The 23,976-nt window shown below is 36.8% G+C and overlaps 1 protein-coding gene across 1 annotated transcript in view; it reads left to right on the forward strand.

Moving 5' to 3' along the window:
• LOC139117711 (uncharacterized) overlaps positions 1-749 on the forward strand; it is a 38,349-nt gene extending 37,600 nt beyond the window's left edge. The window contains exon 3 of the mRNA XM_070680953.1: positions 301-749. Within this exon, the coding sequence (XP_070537054.1) occupies positions 301-749 (449 nt within the window). The remainder of the gene's footprint in view (positions 1-300) is intronic.
• The last annotated feature ends 23,227 nt before the right edge of the window (positions 750-23,976 follow it).

Genomic DNA, 23,976 nt, shown 5'->3' on the forward strand with positions numbered 1-23,976 from the left:
TTTTCATATTCGATGAGCTTACACAATTTGAAACTTAATGACTTCATCAAAGAAGACTGAACTTGATATGTAAAGTGGTTATACAACCACAGCTGTCAAAGACATGAAATTTTTATTTCAGCTAATTACATATTTTTATACTTACAATTTTTTTTAATTAATGTACCGTTATTGTATACAAAGCGATATTGATTATAACAATGTAAATGAATTAGCAAAATTATGGCATAGAACTGAAATAAATAATTACTGAAACACATGGCACTTTCAGTTAATATCTGGTTTTAACTTTAATTACAGATGCATCTGTCTTCACCGCAACTCCAGTAGGGGATGTTACTGGCAGAGTTTTCCGTAACGTATACTGTGCTATGTGTCACGAGGTGAATATTAGCAGTGTAAGATATTTTTCATTGGCATGGAAATGTCCATATTCAAGACGCATTCAACGAGACATACTACGTCATTCTGGAAATGTTTCCGCCACAATTTCTGCTGCCAGAGGAATAGGAGAATGTCGACTGCTACCGTGGCTCCCTGACGATCTTCAAGGGAACGTTTCTTCTTGTACATATTCCATTGACACGTGTTCGTCCACCTATGACAATAAAACTGTTATTGCTCTTTGTAATAACTATACATCAAAAGTAAGTGTTCTAAGCAGTCGACGTTACTATGGCATCGTCACATTGTACAAAAATCTACATTGCGCAATTTGCAATGATTGGAATACACATATCCGACGGTAAAATGTGGTATTACGTCACCAAGCTGTCCAGATACAATACGTTTGATACCAAACGATATTTTGCTTGATTTTAATGCTCAAGGTTTACAACGGGTGACAATAAATGGGCTTTCTTTTGAGCAACAGTGGAGTTGTAGGGGGGATGAAGTCTTTGATATTTTACAGGAACGATGTGTTACCGCAGTCAGTTTCGCACAAGCCTTGTTCACGCCCAATCAAAAAAGGATCAACTTGCAAACTACCTTGCAATCTACCGTCTTTCCGTTGTTATCAGGTTCGAGTTTTCAAAACATGTCTTCAAAATTGCTCGAAAAGAATCCAGGCGTTATATTTGTTGTCACACTTAATGTTTCATACCAATCGAAAAGCAAACACTCAGCATTATTTGACATAGAGAGAAATATGACGATACTCTTACAGAGTTTATTTGAGAATAATGCCCAGAACATTTATGTCTCAGAATACCATATACTGCATCGAGTTAATATATCTATTCTACTTATAACATTTAAGCTTGAGGTAGAGTCATCTTACATGAAGAATTTCCTACCTCTAGCTTGCACAAGAGCTCTGACCAACGTGGGTTTGAACTTTCAAGGTTTGGCTTAAATCTTTATTACATTATCTTTAAAAAATGGAATGCCACTTGCCGTGGCAAAATGAAACAAGTGGCTATAAAAGGCAAAAGTTTCAAATACATCAACGGAACTGACAATGAAGATTTATTGGCTTCTATAACCTTGTATCCTCTGTACAACCTTCTATTATTTCAATCTAAAATGTGCAATTATGAATGGGAAAGATTTATCTCAACCAATATAAAAGTAGAGGTGATTATCTGTAAGTCTCAGAACGCGATAACTCACAACGGATCATTTACTTGTCAAGGGGGTTGATCCTGAAGATGCATGCCGCTGAATTTGAAATAAGTGATGGAGTACTTTTAAATGGATTATCAACATACGCACCAGGTAAATATGTTTTAGCTGAAGACGGCTCTCATGCCTATGTGTGTCATGTGAAAAATTCAAGGGCCTTTTTTTGGCATATTGGCATAAAAACTCGAGTAAGTAAGCAGCTACTGATATTAATTGGATCAATTTTATCTATACTATGTCTCTTCGTAACAATCATTACGGTATGTGCTTTCAAACAAATGAGAACTCGTCCTTGCAAGATTATATTGAACTTAGCAATAGCTCTTGTAGCTGCCGAGCTGTTATTCGTTACAGTGATGAACGTAGTTCAGTTTCCACGGTTGTGTAAGATAGCTGCTATTTTTTCACATATGTTGGCTTTCCGCCTTCTGTTGGATGAGTGTTATGGCAATTGACATCATGTACATGCACAAGCAGTTGACGAGACTGCAGTCTGATGACAAACTGTTTGTCTATTACTGTCTGTATGCCTGGCTACTACCATTCATATTCGTTGGAAGCTGTGTGGTGTTGGAGTATTTTGCTGCAAATGATTTCAATATGGTTACAGTGAAGGTCCTGTATGTTGGATTGGTCGGCTTATTCCTTTGATTGTTACATTCCTGGCTCCCGTTGGTCTCCTCCTCCTTTTTAATACGACATGCCTTATTCACACTGTGTGCTCAATGTTCAAATCCGAAGAAGCAATGAAAGAACATCGTAAGCATTCATATACCACTAAGTATGTGATATTTTCTTTAAACATGTCTACCGTAATGGGCTTGACATGGATTCTCGGATTCCTCGATGGTTTCCTGGAAGACGATGTTTTGGACTACATTTTTATTGTTGCAAATTCTTCACAGGGTATGTGCACATTCACAGCTTCTTGTTGCGCATGCGAACAGTCGGGTTACTATCATGGTAAGTGCTGTGGCAACTAAATTAAATAGGTCAGTGAACAAAAAAAGCTGGAACCAGTGAGAAAATGTCAATTTTAATCAATTTCATGAAGACACGGCAAGCCGTATTGAACTCTACAAACGATATCGCTTCCAACCATTAGGATGATAGTGAACATTCCAACGAAATTGTATTAGCTCCATATAACTGGTGTCATGGCAATCTATGATCATTGAACTCTACATATGATATCGCTTGCAACCATTAGAATGGCGATGAGCATTCTAATAGAATGGTATTAGCTCCATATGACTGATTTCATTTAATAATCAACTAATATAACATAACTCGAACTTGTTTGAACTACCAAATACCGACTTGTTATGCCATGACTTCCTGGACAAGCTTACGGTAAAAGCTTTCACACAAAAAGCTTTCACAACATATTCATTTTTGAGATAAATGTTGCGTAAATCCATCGTTAATGTTTCGGCCAATTAATATCCAAATGATACTCAGCGGTTTATTGTGACTTTGTAAACAAAGCTGTCTTTATAAGTGTTGAAATGTGATGCTGCAAATGTCTGTCCAGATTCTAAATATCATTTCACATGAATGCTTTGCTTCATAGCAAATCAATAAATTCAACAGACATTATAAAACGAAAGCAATGTCAGTTTTATTTGAACATCAAGTTTACAGCAACACTGAACATGATAAGAGCGCGCAGAAAGTGAGGACGTATCAGCTAACCTTCTATTCACTTGTGTAACCTTAAGCTCTCTATTGTACCTAGAAGAAACTTTTAATATCGGACATTTGTAGTAAAGTTAAATTACTTTATTACAAATTACCCTATTGTGGTTTCTTGGTTATGCTTCTGTACAACGTTCATATGGTATTGTATGTGGCGTAGGGCGGTATTAAAATATGCCATTATCATTATCATGACATCCACGAAGTCCTGGCATGAACTCTATGCTATAATGTCAGATGATAAGTAAATGGTTTAATATTTCGTTTTTCATTGTTGTTCAAGATTAAATGAAATTTCTTGTTACAAATTCGATGTTTTGGGTAATATTCGCCTGAAAATCAAGCAACTTAAACGTTTATTGAAGGGAACATTCCGTCTTAGACGTCAAGAGACGCGCAATTATTGGTCCTTATGAGAATGGTGGGCTCAACATGCCCGATATATTTGCTGCGACACGGAAGGCTTTGCCAATTCGTGGCTATTACTGTCCAGATCTCTTGATTCTTTACTTTAATTTTACCAATGTTTCTTGTTTACCCTTTCTCAGGAGAGAATTCCATGTTTCTATAAAAGCTCGATCTCAGCCTGACACAAAGCCGGAGGTGGGAATGTCACTTTCTGGAGACCACTCATCCAGATATTCGTAAGTTATTTGGGGTAACGTTAACGTTTCTGGCCATGGAAAACTGCTTTTTACCAAAATTGGATTCATTCAGATATTTATTTTTGTCGCGGATATTATTGGCAATTACAGAAAGTTCTTGTCCCAAGCTGTGCTGGTACAAAAACTTAAAATAGTTCCAATAGAATAGCAGAATGGGCAAAGCTGCTAAGTATTTTCCCCAATCACCGGAAACTATTTTGAAAGGTACTCGGTTGCAATATATGCCTAGACAAAGGAACCTTCTTTACATCAGTGGGAAGGCATATTTCCTGCCTAAGTGTCTGGAGAGTTTAATTTCAAATTGCTTTATAGTATTATTATACAAGGGCGCTCTATTCGACCTTTTTGTGAAGATTGAAGTGTGAATAAGTACACTCAGACATTTTTGTTAAGATTGAAGTTTGACTTAGTACACTCCGAGTCAAGAGAGCTATCTGGATTCACCAGGCTACATCAATGTCCTTTGGTAGAAAATTAGCCGAGTTTAATCTTAAATTATTCACAACACTTTTCCATGTTCGATAAACTTGTTATACGATGGAAAACGGTTGAAAATGACAAATGTTGTCTCATGATAATAGTATTACCGTTGAAAGATACTGCGTTTTTATGGGTCCATCTGAGGCATGATTAGTCCAAGGTCAAGAATGTCCCTTGACATTTTATGAATATATATTAATTTCATGTACCAAATACACAAGTTCAATGTGAACTCAGAGTTTTATTTCCACCGTGTGGAACAAAATACTCTTTTGTTATGTCTATCATTTATATATATCTTCAATGAGTTCATGTACCTTTGTTAACCTTATCTGAGATGTAATACCTTTGCGATTGATTCAAGAATAGCAATAAAAAGTAAAAAAAAAGATATCTATGATGCATTTAATAAAGTGTGATTAGTAAATGTCAACCTTACCTTATTTCGATAAGTTAATTACCGACAAAGAGAAACCAGAACGCTTTATCGCTCTTCTTAAACCAAACAAAAAGATATATTAAGCTACCAAACGTATACTTAGAAGAGATATTTGTATAATACCAAATACACAAGTTCAATGCGAACTCAGAGTTTTATTTCCACCGTGTGGAACAAGGTACTGTTTTGTTGTGACTGTCAATTATATATATCTTCAATGAGTTCATGTACCTTTGTTAACCTCATCTGATATGTACTACCTTTGCGATTGATTCAAGAATAACAATAAAAAGTAAAAAAAAGATATCTATGTTGCATTTAATAAAATGTGATTAGTAAATGTCAACATTACCTTATTTCGATAATTTAATTACCGACAAAGAGAAACCAGAACGCTTTATCGCTCTTCTTAAACCAAACAAAAAGATATATTAAGCTATCAAACGTATACTTAGAAGAGATATTTGTATAATACCAAATACACAAGTTCAATGCGAACTCAGAGTTTTATTTCCACCGTGTGGAACAAAATCCTCTTTTGTTGTGATTGTCATTTATATATATCTTCAATGAGTTCATGTACCTTTGTTAACCTCATCTGATATGTACTACCTTTGCGTTTGATTCAAGACTTACAATAAAAAGTAAAAAAAAAAGATATCTATGTTGCATTTAATAAAATGTGATTAGTCAATGTCAACCTTACCTTATTTCGATAATTTAATTACCGAAAATTAAATTTGCAGATCGCTTTATCGCTCCTCTTAAACCAAACCAACAAATTACCAAACATTTACAGGAAATCGAATTCCAAATTGAAGAAATTCCCGTGTTAACTCTATGGGGAAGGACGGCGAAAAATCTTCTTACTCCAAGGACGTCGAAATGAACTCTCTAAGTAGCGTATCAAATGTATAGAAAAAGTTTGAACTTTGAATAACTGTCCCCCAGACGCATTCTACCATAAATGTCATACTTCATTTGTAAGATAATTGAGATTTGCAATCTTCATAACATGTCACTTCAAACAAGTATTGCCTGTCAATAATATAGTGAAATCAAAAGCGTATGCCTTGTGAAACATATCATTATCTTTTTTCATAATTGTGGAAGAAACTGTGTGTAACAGATAACCTTACACACATGTCATGGAATTCGTGAGCCGTAAACATTTCAGGGACGAATAAGAAACGAAAAACAACCTAATTGTAGATCATACTAAACTTAACCATGTGCCTGTAGATCACAAATGACATGTATTATACCAAATGGGTCAATTTCTGAAGTGTTTCTGAAAAGAGCACAAATTGTCTATTACTGTTTAATACACTGGGTAGACATGACCACTGCTTTCGGATATGCTGATGATGCAAAGTTACTGGAAATATTGGCAAAAACAAAATTTGCTATGGAATGTATAAAGAAGCATGTTTCTGATACCGATGACTTGATGGTAGATGGAAGTTAAATTACTGTAAAACAAATGTTACTCTCTGAGGTATACCATGCAACGATTTGTGAAGATAAAATTTGTTCATGTTGCGATTGGCAATGATAAGATCAAAATAGAGTTAATCATGTGCTCAGTCTTGGCGGCTGGTTAAACGTACACCCATCAATTGAATGTCATGTAAATTAGGAGTCCGGAAAAGTGAATCACAGTTTACTTGACATGTAACTTATGGGTATTTTTTTAGTCAAAACGCGACTGATGCGTTAGGTCATTCATTCATTCATTAACCAACTCATTTATGTAGTACACAAAATCGATTCTGTAGGGAATGTCTCTGTTTTTATTGGATAAACTTCAGCGTTCACAAACAATACCATAAGAGTCGTTATGGGCCTAAAGAAATATGGTGGAGTGCGAGAAGTAATGACATTGGTTGTCTGTACAAGCGATAATAAATTTAAATTTGTGAATACACCACCGCTAAGTTGAGGGAAAGAGAAGAGGCTTTATTGCAAAAAGAAGAACGGAAACACCGACAAAGTTATAAAATAAACGCACAAAATGAAACGGCAAATCTATAGCAGTAAAGGCCACAGAACTTCAAAGTTGAAAAGGTAAAGTTGCCCTCAGCAGATCTCAAGCAAAAAAAAGGCTAGGTACTATCAAAACTTACAATACAAAAAAAACAATCAAAATAGAAGGAGCAACTAAGCTACACTAAAAATATCAGCAAAACATATGTGAGAGGGTCCTTTCAGTCAAGCAGCCGAGGAAAGGTCGTTTGTGACCTTGGGGTCAAGGTCTGAATGACCTTGATGATGAATTCATCCTGAGAGGCCGAAATGTGGGAAAGGAGTGGAATTCCCAAGAAATGGCGGTCAAGATGGAATCCGAAGCCGGACACTTGAGAGAAAGGGTAAAAGAGAGGAGGAGGAAGGAGGTGGCAGTGGGATTGACCGAGCTGGTGTGACATGAAACCAGCCGCTGAATGAATGAATGAATGAATGAATGGGAGCGATGAGACAAAGGCTTGATGATGCAGTGTCGTGTGCAAAAGTGGCTGATTGGCCGGGAAGGAAGATTGATAACGGTCACAGGTAGAAGAGCTGATTGGCTAAGGGAACGAAGGTGAAGATGTAGGGTAGGCAGATTAGCTAGGTGTAATCACAAAACACATCTGTGATAAAACACAGATTCCACATAATCTTATTTTAGTGTACAAGGCAAAACAAGGTCGGTCACCACAGTAAACCACACATATTATTGATGGAAAACATAATTCCGGATAAAACTTACGGACAAATAGCAGTGAGAATCTTGCTGTATGTACCATGTTTTTTTATTTGAATGAATGGGCATGCACCATTTGTGTACTTAAAATTTGGTATTTTATTATTATTCTCAAATGTTTAAACAACTTAGAGCAATATTAAGTTCATGCTGAAGGCACATATTATTTTTGAAAATGCCACAATCTGTAATCGCTTTTCATAGTTGAACGATTTACAATTGTTAGGAGTTTTTAAGATTGTACTTCAACACTGAATTGTACTTCACATAATGTATTGTATCGGTACAGCGCTTTTGAATACCTTTTATGATATCAAAGGCGCTTAAGAAAATGAATAAATGTTGGAATCCGTGTCGTTATAGATAATAGCATATATATCTGAGACGCTTAGGTAATGTTATATATATAATATATATATATATATATATATATATATATATATATATATATATATATATATATATATCTTTAAAGGACAGTCTACTTCGTCATTCTTGTCAAATCCACCCGCTGTGTCGAACAATCCTGTTTTGAACGGTAAAAACACTTGTCCACTCGAGATAATGATGATGATGATTGTGATGACTACACGCAAATTTGAGAGAGCGATAACAGCAACACCGCCGTCTCTTCGTCTTGAGCGAGACAAGTGGTGAACATTGTAACCACTAACCGCTGAATGAAAATCGACGATTACGGAGTCGGCTTGACTCTAAAGCAATGTTTCCGTGGTGACTAAGATATCGAGGTTATCTTCAATCAGAGTTGATGCAATGACCCAAATTTTCCTTGTCATTGAACGCACATTTCAAAGGACAGCATTTAGTAGCAAGTTTGGTAACATGAGGAGAACTTTGGCATTTTCAGTAGCACCGCTTTTCTCTTCTTTGAAGCTAGTGAAAATTATATCACTGAAATCACGTACGTGAAGCTACATAATCGTCATACAAAATTTAGGATAAGTAATCACCGTCTTAAAATTGAAATCGGGTCCCATAGCAAAACACCAGTGTGTATGAAAGAATTTGTGATTTGTGTCCAAATAATGAAATTGAAGATGAATTTCACTTTATTATTATAACATGCCCCTCTTATAAGGAACAAAGGATCCACTTAATTAGGGCAGCAGAAAAGCTCGCGCTAATTTCAAATTTTTTGGCAAATAAGTTTAAATTTATTATGAAAAAAAAGACCATGGATATCGGTTTGGCAAAATATATATTATCATGTATGGAGATACGGCAACCAAACTCTTTCTCTCTGTTTTGCGATAATTATGTAGTGTCCTCCCTAGGACTCTTTTCCTTGTATATTCAATGTGATTTCTGAGACATTTTGATTTTTTTTTTATTTTCTGAGTTGTTGTAACCCTTATTTTCTGAGTTGTTGTAACCCTTTTCATCCCTACCATAGAGTGTGCTAATGAAGTATCTGTTGGGTTGAGTGATACGATTTGTCACAAGAGTTTGAACCTTCGGTTTTTAGCTCATATCTGCTGAAACACACGTGTTCGAGAACTTTCTTAAAGGGATATAGTCGTCGGAAGTGGGCTCAAAGGTCGTATGGGAACCATACGTAACCCATCCATGTTCGCCTCGCCTCAGGTTGCTCTCGCCTCTCTTTTCCGAAGAGCGCCGACCATGCATCCTTCGGTAATTTTCGGATTTTTGCCAATTGTTAAGCAAAAGTATGTTCGGCAAAGTTTGTGTTGTTGTTGTCGTGTGGTGCTGAGCGGAATTGACGTGCTGGCGAAAACGGAAGTGTTTTGAGCCTCAGGAAAGTGAGTTTTACCGTTTTAAAAATTCCTCTCATATTTTTATGAATATATAATGAGTGTGTTTGAACCAAATTTGAAAGTCTTTTATTGATACTCTCTGGTTTTACTCAATGGTTTACTCAATACCGTCTTTTACACGTGCGACAAGGAAGGACATGTTTATGAAACTGCTGGCGTGTTATGTTTTGATTGGCGTGAAGTAGTGTTTCTGGCCTGAGAGCTCACAAAGTAACTGTGGTTGCTACGCGACTGGCAGTACGATGCCATCTCGTCGTATTTTTCGCATAATCTCGTGTAATTATCAACCACAAACAAAGCCTCCAAAAAGTTTAACACCTTTGAAGCTCATTTTAATATGAAAAGCCAATAGTCTACTGAGACGACCATGGAACAAAAGGCATGCAGCGTTTCCAGTCTGACTATACTATTTGTCTGTGACGAAATACATTGTTTGTAAACAAGAAACTCGCACAGGCGCAGTACTGACGACTATTTCCCTTTAAGTAGCCCGAAAGTCTGTAGTTCAGTGAACACGATTGGAAGTAATTTTGGATAATTGGATAGTGAAGTAAGGTCGTTTGAATCTGCAAACTTACGCTTATCTGCTTTTCTTTATAAGTTACACACTCGTTTTTATGAGTAATTTGCAATAGCAACATTCAGCTATATTGCAACTAATACTTTTGCGAAATTTGTAAAATATGAAGATCTAATTATCCAAAATTAGTTTCAATCGTGTTCGTGACAATGGTCGGAATACGGTATACTTGCTTTGGATGTTTCCGTCTCGCTTTACGTACACGGGGTTGGAAGTTTTGCACACGGGTTGGAAGTTTTGCACAAAGAAGAACAAAGGGTGTGACGCAATTAGGAGAGCTCAAGCTGCCATGTTGAACCGGTCGCGAAGTGCGTTACAAACTCCGACGAAAACATGAGAAAACTCCTTCGCACAAACTCTGTTGCCAGACATTGATTACATTGACAATACAGAATATACGGCTAGTTTTCAATCGGATTCGAACCCACAACATACGGCATCAGTCGCCTAGCTGAGAGGCCATAGACAGAACCGCTCGGCTAAATCTCCACTCCCAAAAAAGAGTGGTTCAATAGCCGGCTAAGTTGTTACATTTTTCTGACTGAGACCGCTCAACACGTTGTAGAGTTCGTGAAGCACTCACGCACGCATGCTCACTATCATACATCGCACATACACACTTTATCGAAGCGAAGAAACGAATTTCATCGCTTTAACTGGGCGAACGATAACCTCGGGGACAATTCTGTCCACCAGCAGTGTTACCAACCCATGGTAGAAAATACGGCTAGTTTTCAATCGGATTCGAACCCACAACATACGGCATCAGTCGCCTAGCTGAGAGGCCATAGACAGAACCGCTCGGCTAAATCTCCACTCCCAAAAAAGAGTGGTTCAATAGCCGGCTAAGTTGTTACATTTTTCTGACTGAGACCACTCAACACGTTGTAGAGTTCGTGAAGCACTCACGCACGCATGCTCACTATCATACATCGCACATACACACTTTATCGAAGCGAAGAAACGAATTTCATTGCTTTAACTGGGCGAACAATAACCTCGGGGACAATTCTGTCCACCAGCAGTGTTACCAACCCAGGGTAGAAAATACGGCTAGTTTTCAATCGGATTCGAACCCACAACATACGGCATCAGTCGCCTAGCTGACAGGCCATAAGAGAGAAGTGTAGACAATGTTTGCTATCCAATAAACACCCTCTGTTTTTGTAAATAAACAAACGTGTTTAAAAACTTGCTCATGGGGAGTGGTAACAGCCAGAGTAACTTTACGATGACAATAAGAATGCACTTAATCAGGTGTGAAATGGTTGGTCTGGCTACTGTTGGTACACATGCCCATTGACTTTTAAAGCAAAGTCTCGCTCAACAAATCTTGATTGTTCTTTATTGTTGTTGCAGTATGAGGTAAAATTTGGCTGTTTTACATTTAAATTGACCTTTGCGCACGTTGCCGTCTATTTCAGGTTCGCTTTTGTGGTCCTCGCTTGCTTTTTTGAGGGTACTGATGTGTGTACAAAATGTATATTTTTTATTTTATCGATAAAGTTGATTCACTATACATGGTGTCTCTGGGAAAACTATGAACAATTATTTCCAAAATAAAACTAGTAATATATGTGCATTTGACGTTTGACAATTGATATAAATTTAGTTGATTAGCATATGGTGATTACAAGTGCATATTTGATGACTTCCTTCACCTGTCAGGAAAACTGTTGTATAAAAGAAACATTTCGTGTACCTTTTGGCCAATCAAATATGTTGTTTTGTGTATCAAATGCAGTTTCTTGTTCTACTCCCACAGCATGCAAGAGTAACACAATTCTCTTTGACAAATACTCTGCATATGCAAGTGTAAAGACCATAATCATTGTGATTGACGGTAAATGAATTCTAGTCCGGATTTGAATTCTATTTTAAACGATAAAAAAGCTGACTGTACACATGTGGCTCTGCTGGACTTTTCATTACGAAAACTGGACGAAGCACTGTATAAGCCACATTTTGCCTTCCTTCAAGTTGCCTTCCTTTAAAGGCGGGCTTCAAAATTATGGCAAGACAGAAGGGGGGACTTATTGTGAGTTTGTTAGGGGTGCTTTAGAAAAATATCTGTGAACTTTTTATTGAATCTACCCATCCCTCCCCACTTGGTGTTTGTGAATGCAGCCTAAAGTGCAATGATGATTTCGCACAAATACACATAACAAACGCCAGAAATTTCTTCATTGATTGTAGATTATGTTGATGTAATATTTGCATAGAATAGGGCATAGAATATGATATGCTATAGGACATGTCACATGATAGCGCATTGTATCTGTTTTTTATGAAAGCCAAACACCCAAAGTGTATTTCTTGTACACCCCTGTACATAGGCCGAGTACTTTGATGCAAACATACGGAGGAAGCGTGCTTTCAAGTAGACTAGGTAAGTTTGTGAGCATCTACTCGATCAGATCATAAACTGTTTGGTAGCAAAAGCGCATTGATGTTCGTATCTATTTGCATAAAGGAGTTCTATCAAATTCATTTTTTTCTTCACTACAGTGTGAATACATTTCGGACATCCCAATATGTTACATCATTTTGCCTTTTATTCATTTATCACCAGACTAAAAACTCCTCTTTTTCAACGAGCATTTATGTGAACCGCGAACGTCATCGACCTGGTCCTGTTTAAAATGGATGTTAGGCGCTATCTAAACTATTTAATTAAATTAAACAAAACAAAAACTTCTTAGGTTGGATTTGCAATGCTTAGTCTGTAAAGTAATTGTACTGGGATTACTTATTTGGAACGAGGTCGAGATAAATTAACGAAAAGAGAAAAATCGTTTGAGCACATAACGTTAAGTTTTTCTCACTTATTACGGTACGTAGCAGTTCTAACTCTGCAGTATATTTGATGTTCGAGATAGGACATAATCAATTACTCTCCTGGAGGCCATTTTAAGTCCATAGCAATTATACTGATTTAAGAATACAATAACACAAAAACACAAATCGTAGCAAAGTTCATAAAAAAATTAAATCAACGGAAGTAATAACTTTTATATGCAACTGAAATGCGTTGTATACAAATTTACGTAGACTAAGTAAAGTCTGTTCGACTGAACAAGTTAATAACATTTACAAATGCACATATTTGAATTCACGTAAATTGCACAAAGATATTTATAGCAGGGCAGGAAACACGTGTATGGAGTAGTTCCGCCAAACAAATCCTTTCCTAATTAAGCAAATTATGAATCGGCGTGTCATTAATTAGGCGTGACTTTCATTAATCCTAATGTTTATTCGTACTACAATGTATGGACCTGTGATATTAATAAAGGGTAAGACTTGAACTTGACCATTCTGAGACACAGCATAAAGCTGTCTCTGGCCATTCTGTCTCTCTCTAACCTGAATCTATCCCAAAGTGTGTATCCCACATTTGTCGAGGCCGAGACCAGGATTGAAAGATCTCTGACGTAGAGAGAGAGACAAGCCTTGCAGAAGGGCCGCCGCTCTCAGATGATCGCCAAACTCATCCGAAAGGCTGAAGAAATCGTCACCTCCAATACTCCACTACAAAAAAGCAAGATCGATTTGCTGAAAGTTATACCCGTGAGTATTACGTCTAAAATACAACAGATCAAAGCCTTGGGTGAGCAAATCCTCAACAAGATCGAAGACGACGATTACGACAGAGAATTCAAAGAAGCAGACGATTACGTGATTGAAGTCAACGAGGACTTGGCGAAATTAGAGAGATTTCTACAACGCCTAGCAAATCCTTCAACCCCATCGACACCAGCAGTCCCATACCCGAGAACCTTTCACGTAAGTCAACCTCCAGATTCCAGTCGACAAACAACAAGAAACGTCAACTTGCCGAAGCTGACGCTGACTCCCTTTAGTAGTGACATTCTTACCTGGCAAAGTTTCAATGATGAGGTTGATGCTGTTGTCCAAAACAATACAAGTCTATATGATGTCCAAAAAATGCAATATTTGTGGGCACATCTCTGTGGCGAAGCAGCACTAGCTGTCCAAGGGTTACCACTGATCAGCCACTGCATGCAGACAGTCGACTTACCAGAAGGTATGGTAAATCACAGACAATAATCAACGCGTATATGAAGGCCTTATGGCAACTCAAGAAACCCATCGGAACTGAAAAGTTAAGAACTTTTCATGACAATATGGAAAGCTACATTCGAAAATTGAACGCACTCGGCAAATCCGATGACACTTTCGGAGACCTGTTGATTCCGATAATCCTTGAGAATTTGCCTGCGAACACTCGAAAAAAGTTCTCTAGAGACAAGGGAGATGAAGACTGGACACTGAAGAGTCTGAGCGAATCCATTCAACGAGAAATACGCCGACAGAGCAGGTGAGACTACTTTTGACTTTGAATTTGAACTGACCGATCAAACACCTGCTACCGCCTCTTTCTGACAACAACTCATCAGAAAACATCGAAACCACAACACTGTGCATTTTTAAAGAAGATCGGGCAAGAACCAACAAATTGCACGGTTGTCAACGACAAGCCCAAATGACTAGAAATCGTCAAACGAGACAAACTGTGCCACAACTGTCTTGGTGCTCATCGCGTTTCGGACTGCAAATTCAAATTGTAGTGTCAGGTCTGCAAACGCATACATCATACTGCTGCAATATGCACAGGGGAGACGCCAAGACACCAAGCAACAACGAGGGATGACGTTCGCACCTTGGTGTCGTCCGATGGACATCGGTGCCGCTGAAGACCGCCATCGCAGACACCAATGCCAAGGGATCAACGACTTCTGAATCGGTAACGCCGCTCTTTGATGACGGATCACGAAGAAGTTTCATCACTGAACATACAGCAAGATCAATCGGTATAGACTTTGACAAATGTGACTCTGAACTTATGAACGTTTCCGCACTTGGAGCGAAATCCACTGGTTTAGTGTAGTACGATCAATGAAGGTTGCATAGATTACGGCAATTATACCTCATGGTGTAATGTTAATATACTTACCTCAGATAACTACGCCACTTAGTAATAACTTGAAATCTAGTGCTAATATTGCCAAATTACCATATTTGCAAGAGTTTGAATTAGCGAGTAAGGTGCGGATTTGTGCTTATTTACAGTGATGCGTTTCTAAACTCCATGTATTGAGTATGGGAGCTAATAGCTAAAGTGGCTAAAAACAGCTAAACAACTACCAAATTATCGTTCTAAACTTTAAAATTTGCCGCTATTTAGCTTGGGCTTTCTGGCGGGCAGAGAAAAAAATTGGGGCGATATATCCGATATTTAGCGCGTCTAATTATCGTTCTAAACTTTATAAATTTGCCGCTCTTTAGCTGGAGCTTCCTGGCGGGCCACGAAAAAAATTTGGGGTGATATATCCGATCTTTATCGCGTCTAATTATCGTTCTAAACTTCAATAGCCTTCAAATAAATTGGGGAACTGGCCACCTACTAAACATACCTAAGCCTCTACTTCATACATAGGGGGCTATATGACACAAAAGATACGACAGTTGACATAGATGATATAATATTGCATGATGGATCGCTATCAAAGTAAGATCAATTCGGGATAAAACATTTAGTACTCTGCGTTTATTTGAAGTTTCTCATTTTCGTGATAATACCATTTATAATTTGCTGGCAGAAATGACATAAACTTGAGTACATATGTAATAATTTGTATTACCACAGTGTATATTATATTTAGTTTTTATTTGCAATTCGTAGCAGAGAAAGCATATCATCAAAACACTTTGATAACACTTTAAAGGTTGATGTGTTAACACTTTAAAGGTTGATGTGTTAAATTTTGCTATACAATTGCATGTTTTACATTATTAGGATATTATCATGCTGATTGTTAGGTAAGCATTTGGCCATTCTTTGATAAAATTGAAATGATCTGTATTATTTTTTACTTGATTCACAATATCTGATATTTCTTTCTGGCACTACATAATTTGGTCGGAATAAATGAACTCTAACGTTTTGTTCAGGGGGACACACCTTGCGTTGTTTTATGATGCAAGGATCCGTTGTACACAGAGAGGGCGACACAGATGATATCAGAAACATCTGTCGTCCATACTAGTAGTTCATGACGGACAGAAATATCCCTTCCACTATTCACCTTCTTGTAGAAATTCTTTCACTGATTCATAGTGTGCCTTCTTGATTAAATTAAATGGTGACACTCATCATCTTGTAGGCCAATTAACATAGGGTGAAGAAGTGTTATCGTAAACAAGTCAACTTATTGTTCAGCTTACGTTCGGCTTTGTTCTCAGGTGCAGCCAACGAACAATGCACTTTTAAAAAGGTCCTTACTATGATAAGATATATTGTGCATGACAAATAATGTGAACTGACTAATTTTAAGTCAAGAGGGTAATTAATTAGCTGTTCATAATTTGCCCTCCCACAGAAAATTTTTCGACTTACCCTCCCACACTCAAACTTCATTTTTACCCACTCCCCACTATTTTTGCCTGTTTCCCCTCCCCACTGTGAATTTTTGAAGCTCCCTCGCCCTGTAGCGAAAAAAAACTTGCCAATTTCCCCTGCCCTGGAAACAATTCCCCTAAAGAAGTTTTTCACCAAGCCCTGTCCCCAGGACAATCAACCGATATCCGCCCTGCCCTACAAAAAACACTAAAATTTGCTCCCCTACCACCTAAAAATATGTCCCCCGCCCTAGCAAAATAAAAATTTCACCTGCCCTCAAAAATTGCTCCCGGAATAGCTTTTTCGATGAATAGCTCCGTTGGCTGCACCTGTTGTTCTGGAATATCTTCTTGTGTGAACTACATGTTTGTAATGCTTATGTCACTATTCCAAAGTCCATTACACATCTTTTCTAAGTTTGAAGTAAAGCTGATAATTTTGATGAAATGACTGAACAACTTGAAACAACGTCCATATTTCGAGTGTAGCAGGTAGCCTATAGTCTTCAAGCAACATCCACGGCAAGTTTGGTCCACAGTCAGTCACTCCACGAAAATAGAGGGTAGTGTGAACTACTTTCAGTATGGATTTCCTGAAAGTTCACTCCAAGCTAGCAAACTGTTACGTAAATCAGCGCGTGTTGCTGAATTTATTCGCACTGAACAAAATAGCGAATGCTGATACCAGCAGACTTTGACGCAGCTAGTTAAGTCAGCATAACATGGCGAGAACACAATGCTGAGAAATGCAGTTTGGCTTACGCGTTGCGTATAATTAACGTTTTGCACAGATTCCGATGAAAACGGGTCGACTCACACACCCAACGCACATAGCCGCATTAACTAGAGCATTTTACTTTTGAACACAGTGATAAAAGTTTGAAATATTGAAATTTTAATTTGTAGTTGAACAACCGTACAAAGCCATGACGGTAAAACAAAAGTAAACATTGATTTCAGAAATCTGAATCTTTTCAGCAAGTAGGGCGTATGTGACATCTGCTATCGTCTGTCATTCTGGAGTAGGTTCTTTGGCTTAGTTTAGTGCATTATTGTATATGTATTTTGTAACCTAAAATATCTCAGAATCAGACGGCAATCGATAAAAGAGAGTCAATTACACTTTGCTCAATTTGGTTGCATGTCGCAGGCCCGAGTAAGTGTACGTATTCATGATAGCTTCTTTTGATCTTAGCTCGCCATATTAATAATGTCAAGTGAACATGAACACATTTTGATGCAGCGTTCATCGAATAATATAATGGTTGGCAACTGTGGAAATGGACACACACACGTGTACAACACTATGCAGCATGCTACATAAAAACTGATGCAATCTGCCATACCGAAGTTGAAAAGTAGAAAACGACTGACAAACGACATGAGCACGCATAACATTATCAGAACCTGATAAGAGCGCATAGAAATTGATGACGTTTCACGTAAACAATACTAACCTCTCTATCTGCGACAGGAAATTTCACAATTATTTGTGCAAGGTATGACCACTGATGTAATACCTGTAATAGCCTAAAATCAAGTCGCATTCGAAACTGTTAAGGAAAAATCACGAAAATTCCTGATAACCGATTATGTGACTTAATCTCCATTGATAGCATAATTACATTACTGTATGATATTTTTTGCCCTAAACTTGTAAAAAATATAATAATAATAATAATAATAATAATAATAATAATAATAATAATAACAATAATAATAATAATGACAACAATGGATAGGTAGTGCATAAATATCCATTGACACACAAAATCAACTCTAATTGGACCTTTCCTGACTAGCTCAGGCCAAGATGTTATTTTTTTTAGGTAGGATCATGACTGAGACACCAGGAAGAATTTGATAAATTCACATCTGCATACGATTTAATAAAATTCCACTGTAATGTACTGCTTTTCATTTCGTTCATGTAAAGATGTAAGGAAACAATTTTGTTCTCATATAATTTGCTCTTCAGGTTTGACGACGCTGAAGTCATGAAGGCAGTTGTGTGTTTCTTGTGCTTGGTACTTGTCTCCTACAGAGATAACATACTGACATTTGCGTCTACAAAACACCATACGATTCCGATGAGCCTGACACGTAATACCCATCTGCCAACGTCTACGGGTATGACTAAACAAGTCCTGACTGCAGAATGGTCGTCTTCGAATACACTCAACATGAAATCATCCGATAGCGTATATCGCAAAAGAAGTACTGCAACCGAATCCATTATTTCTCAAACGTCTTTGACGCTTCCACTAAAATCGACAGAATTGTTAGTTACTGAGAAAACAACATCATTTGAAAGCTATTCACAGACTAAAAAATATCAGATGTCGACACTTGCCATCAAAACAACTAATGCAGTCAACGACAGAAACGTCGATTTAGCATCGTTACAGTGCCTTTACACTAATGGTGAAAGAATGAACTCTTGTCTTACACCCAACGGGCTAATCTGCAATAGTGATAGGACGGTCGAACAATTAAGGTGCGATTCAGCTGTGATATGTAGTTGCCGGCCTGCATGCTTCATGCACAACGACTGCTGTCACGATTATGAAGAAAAATGCTTAAATAGCAGTGGAACCTTTCCAAGAGTCGATAATATACGGAATGCTGATGTGGAATATTGTATGGAGACAATAAATACTATTGGTGTTGTTGTGACATACGTATGCCCCGAAGACTGGACAGATGAGAAAATCAGACAACAGTGCGAAATTACCAGTGGTCAGTGTACACAATGTTTATTTCAGTTCCTTGACGTAGGTTTTGTGACAACAAGCTTTCTATGATAAATTCTGCATGATAAACTTCATATCGTACAATTTTTCAAACTCAAGATCTATTTTGTATATATATATATATATATATATATATATATATATATATATAGATATGTTCAATTATTTTGAAGTCAAAAATCATGCGACCTCTCTCATCGAAAATAATTTACCATTTCTCATAAAAGCTTGTTTCACAGTTACGATGATATGCTCTACACTAGCCCATCGGTCTGCATTTTTCTGCAATTACTGTTGGTTTCCCAATCGCCCTACCGTCAAAACAGAGGAGTCTCTAGCAGTTTATTCCTTTAATTTCTCCTGCATTATCTTAGCAAGCAAATCTTGCTTTTTAAATAATTGTTCAATATGTGTGGTTTTTGTGTATGGTGCTATTTTGACATATTTAACGAACACTGGTTTTAAAAGGTGTAATTAATTAAATGTTGTTGAAAATTTGGAATGTACAATCAGAATGCCGAAACAATATTACGGAAGCGAAAGTCCATAGAATCGGTCACAAGATGTTTAAATAACATATTCACAGCGTGCACATGAAATTTTGCCACGTAAAATTTTATTTTCAAAGATCACATGCTAGAATGGCTCTCTCGACATAACTTAAGTGTATATTTTAGCTGACGTGTTCACACATGTGAGCTAATGTCGTACCACTGCCTGTCTATCTGTCCGTCCGTGAGTGCGTCTGTCTGTCTGTCTGTTAACACGATATCCCAGGAGCTCCTGAACGGATTTGATACATAGATTTAGTTGACAGATTGCAAGGACTAATTCGATTTTGATTGGTGTGGCTCGCGTATTTTGTTTATTTCATTAATAATGATTTTAGAAAAAATAATTTGTGAAATTCGCTACAGATGTTGAGCACGCTGGGATATATCGGCCCTGAGAGATATCAAGAGGTGACATAAAGTTAATCGCTCATTGCCTGTTTAAAGAGCCATTTGCATATGAAGTCAGCTTATTGATAATTGCATTTTATGAACATTTCAAATTGACACATTAAGGTTGTGTTGCACAAAACCAACACACTTGTTTAAAACAATATTTCTAACACGATTGGAACTAATTTGGGATAATTGGATTTTCATGTTTTTTCAAATTTCTCAAAAATGTTAGTTGCCATATAGCTGAATGTTGCAATATTACAAATTACTCACCAAAACAAGTGTGTAATGGGAAAAGAAAAGTAGATGAGGTTATATTTGCAGATTAAATAGACATTACTTCACCATCCAATTATCAAAAATTAGTTCCAATCGTGTTTTCTTAACAAAGGTAAGATAAAAACTGTCTTACACTATGTATTTTCTAAAAGCAGAGAATATAAAGTTTAGTACGGTAGCAAGGTAGCGTAAATATTTTGGGTAGAAAACCTCAATGTTAGTGTTAATTAAAATTAATTAAGTCGACAACTTGATACTACTTTATGAGATTTAATATCTTATTAGAAACTACATTATACGTAGAAAAAACGACATTTTGTTTTTCCTTATCTATTCTCATTTTGAAATGGCAGGTGTTAAAAGACTGATATTGAAAAGAGTTTTTAAGATCATGATAAGCAAAATTGAAAGATTCTAACTCAGAATGTATGAATTTCATTGCCGAATGAAATTGTCATTTTGTTCTACAGTATTTCATGCTAAAGAACATAATGTTAAATTTTCACCAAATTTAACCTAAGTGGAGTTCAATTTTTGTAATTGTTGAACACAGGAGAAAAAATCGATTAAATCGGGTGATTTGCTTAAATTTGCATAAATTCACAATTCTTTCTCACTTATCTTATGACTGCTTGCAATGCTAAAAGGTGAACGCCACCAATATTTTGATCTTGGGTTTAAAAATTGAGTAAATTGACTGAATCTTTTGCAAAAAATGCGATTTTGATCAAAATACGACGTGTCAGGTGCAATGCCGCCTTAAACTAGAAGGACATTTCCAACCGTAATGGAAGTCGCTATATCAGCGAATATGTATGTTTAATTATATATATTTAATGAACTCTTCAAAATTAGTGATAACTAGAGGACCTGACAAAAGTTGATGAAAATTATAATATGTAAATTAATGTTAACGTTATATAATATTTGTGATACCCATTTTGCATTTTTGGTTCACCTAGTTTTGAATTTGCATATTTATTGAGCCTTTACAGTTTGACATTTAAAACTTAAGGACTTTATCAAAGGCAGTGATGCTTGCTATGTACAGTGATAACACAATTACAGCTGCCAATGACATTTAGTATTTTCATTTCAGCTACTTATATAATTGTATACTTAATAATGTTTGGAAACACGATTGGAACTAATTTGGGATAATTGGTTCTTAATATTTTTGAAATTTCTCATTAATGTTAGGTTCCCTATGGCTGAATGATGCAATATTGCAAATTACTCATAAAAACAAGTGTTTAACCTAAAAAGAAAAGCGGATATAAGCTTACATTTATAGATTAAACAGACTTTACTTCACCATCCAATTATCAAAAATTAGTTCCAATCGTGTTTTGGATTAATTTACGGTTCATATTTCAATTGCGATATTTATAATAACAATGTCAATGAAGTTGCATAATTATGGCAAAAGTTTCAATTTACGAACGACTGCAGTATATACTTAAACAGGTGAGAATTTTCATATCTTGTTATCACGATACTTACAGATGCATCTATCTTCACCGCAACTCAGTAATTGATGTTACTGGCAGGGTTTTCCGTAACGTATACTGTACTATGTGTCACGATGTGAATACAAAGTGTGTTCGGTATTTTTCATTGGCATGGAAATGTCCACAAGGAAGACAGATATACTTAATTATAAGATGCCTAGACATGAAATTTTAAAACGTAAAACTTTGTTGTCAAAGTTGAAATGATGCAACGTCGCTCTTAAGATGACGTAAATGTGATTATTTCACTTAAATTACAGATGCATCTATCTTCACCGCAACTCCAGTAATGGATGCTACTGGCAGGGTGTTTCGTAACGTATACTGTGCCGTGTGTCACGAAGTGAACACGAGCAGCGTTCGGTATTTCTCGTTGGCATGGAAATGTCCATATTCCAGATCCATTAACCGAGAAATAACACGCCATGCTGGAAACGTTTTCGCCACAATTTCTGCTGCCAGAGGAATAGAAGAATGTGGACTGCTAGCACGGGTCCCTGACGATCTTCAAGGAAATGTTTCTTCTTGTACATATTCCATTGACACATGTTCGTCTACTTATGAAAACAAAACTGTTATTTCTCTTTGTAATAACTACACATCACAAGTAAGTGTTCAAAGCAGGCAAGGTATCTATAACTTCCTCACGATGTACAAGAATGTACATTGCGCAATTTGCAATAGCTGGGATAAACATATCCGATATGCACAATGTGGTATTCCGTCACCAAGTTGTCTATCCTTTTCACGTTTTCCTTCCCTCGACATTTTGTTTGACTTTAATGCTCAAGGTGTACAACAGGTGACAATAAATAAAAACACCTTTGAGCAACAGTGGAATTGTAGGGATGATGAATTCTTCGACATTTTACAGGAAAGATGTGTTGCTACAATTCGTTTCCAACAAGCCTTGTTCACGCCCAACCAAAAAAGGATCAACTTGCAAACTACCTTTCAATCTACCGTCTTTCCGTTCTTATCAGGTTCGAGTTTTCAAAACATGTCTTCAAAATCGCTCGAGAAGAATCCAGACCTATTATTTCTTGTCACACTTAATGTTTCATACCCACCAAAAAGCAAAAAGTCGGTAGTAGTTGACCTAGAAAGAAATATGACAATACTCTTACAGAGTTTATTTGAGAATAATGCCTTAACATTTATGTCTCAGAATATCATAATCTGCATCAAGTTAATATTTCTATTTTACTAATAACGTTCCAGCTCGAAGTAGAGTCATCGTACATGAAGAATTTCCTACCGCTAGCTTGCACAAGAACTTTGACTAACATTGGTTTTGAATTTTCAACGTTTAATTTTAAACTTCATTACATTACATTTAAAAAACGGAATGCCACTTGCCATGGCAAAATGAAAAAAATTCTATAAAGGGCGACAGTTTCAAATACAATAATGATACTAACAATGAAGATTTATTGGCATCTATAACCTGGTATCCCCTGTATGACCTTCTATTATTTCAATCTAAAATGTGCAATTATGAATGGGAAAGATTTGACCCGATCACTATAAAAGTAGAGGTGATGATCTGTTCGTCTCAGAACGAAATAACTCACAATGGGTCATTTTCTTGCAAAGGAGGGTTGATCCTGAAGATACATGCTGGTGAATTTGAAATAAGTAATGGAGTACTTTCAGACGGTATATCGACATACCCGCCAGGTCAATATGTTTTAGCTGAAGATCGCTCTCATGCCTATGTGTGTCATTTCAAAAATTCAAGGGCTTCTTTTTGGCACATTGGCTCAAAAACTGGCACTAAGCAGCTACTGACATTAATTGGATCCATTTTATCAATACTATGTCTATTCGTAACAATCATAACGGTATGTGCTTTCAAACAAATGAGAACTCGTCCTGGCAAGATTATATTGAACTTAGCAATAGCTCTAGTATTCGCCCAGTTGTTATTCATAACAGTGATGGACGTTCAGATTTCATGGTTGTGTAAGACAGCTGCTATTTTCTCACATTATTGTTGGCTTTCTGCCTTCTGTTGGATGAGTGTTATGGCAACT

This window comes from Ptychodera flava, chromosome 18 (assembly GCF_041260155.1).
Source record: "Ptychodera flava strain L36383 chromosome 18, AS_Pfla_20210202, whole genome shotgun sequence".
NCBI lineage: Eukaryota > Metazoa > Hemichordata > Enteropneusta > Ptychoderidae > Ptychodera > Ptychodera flava.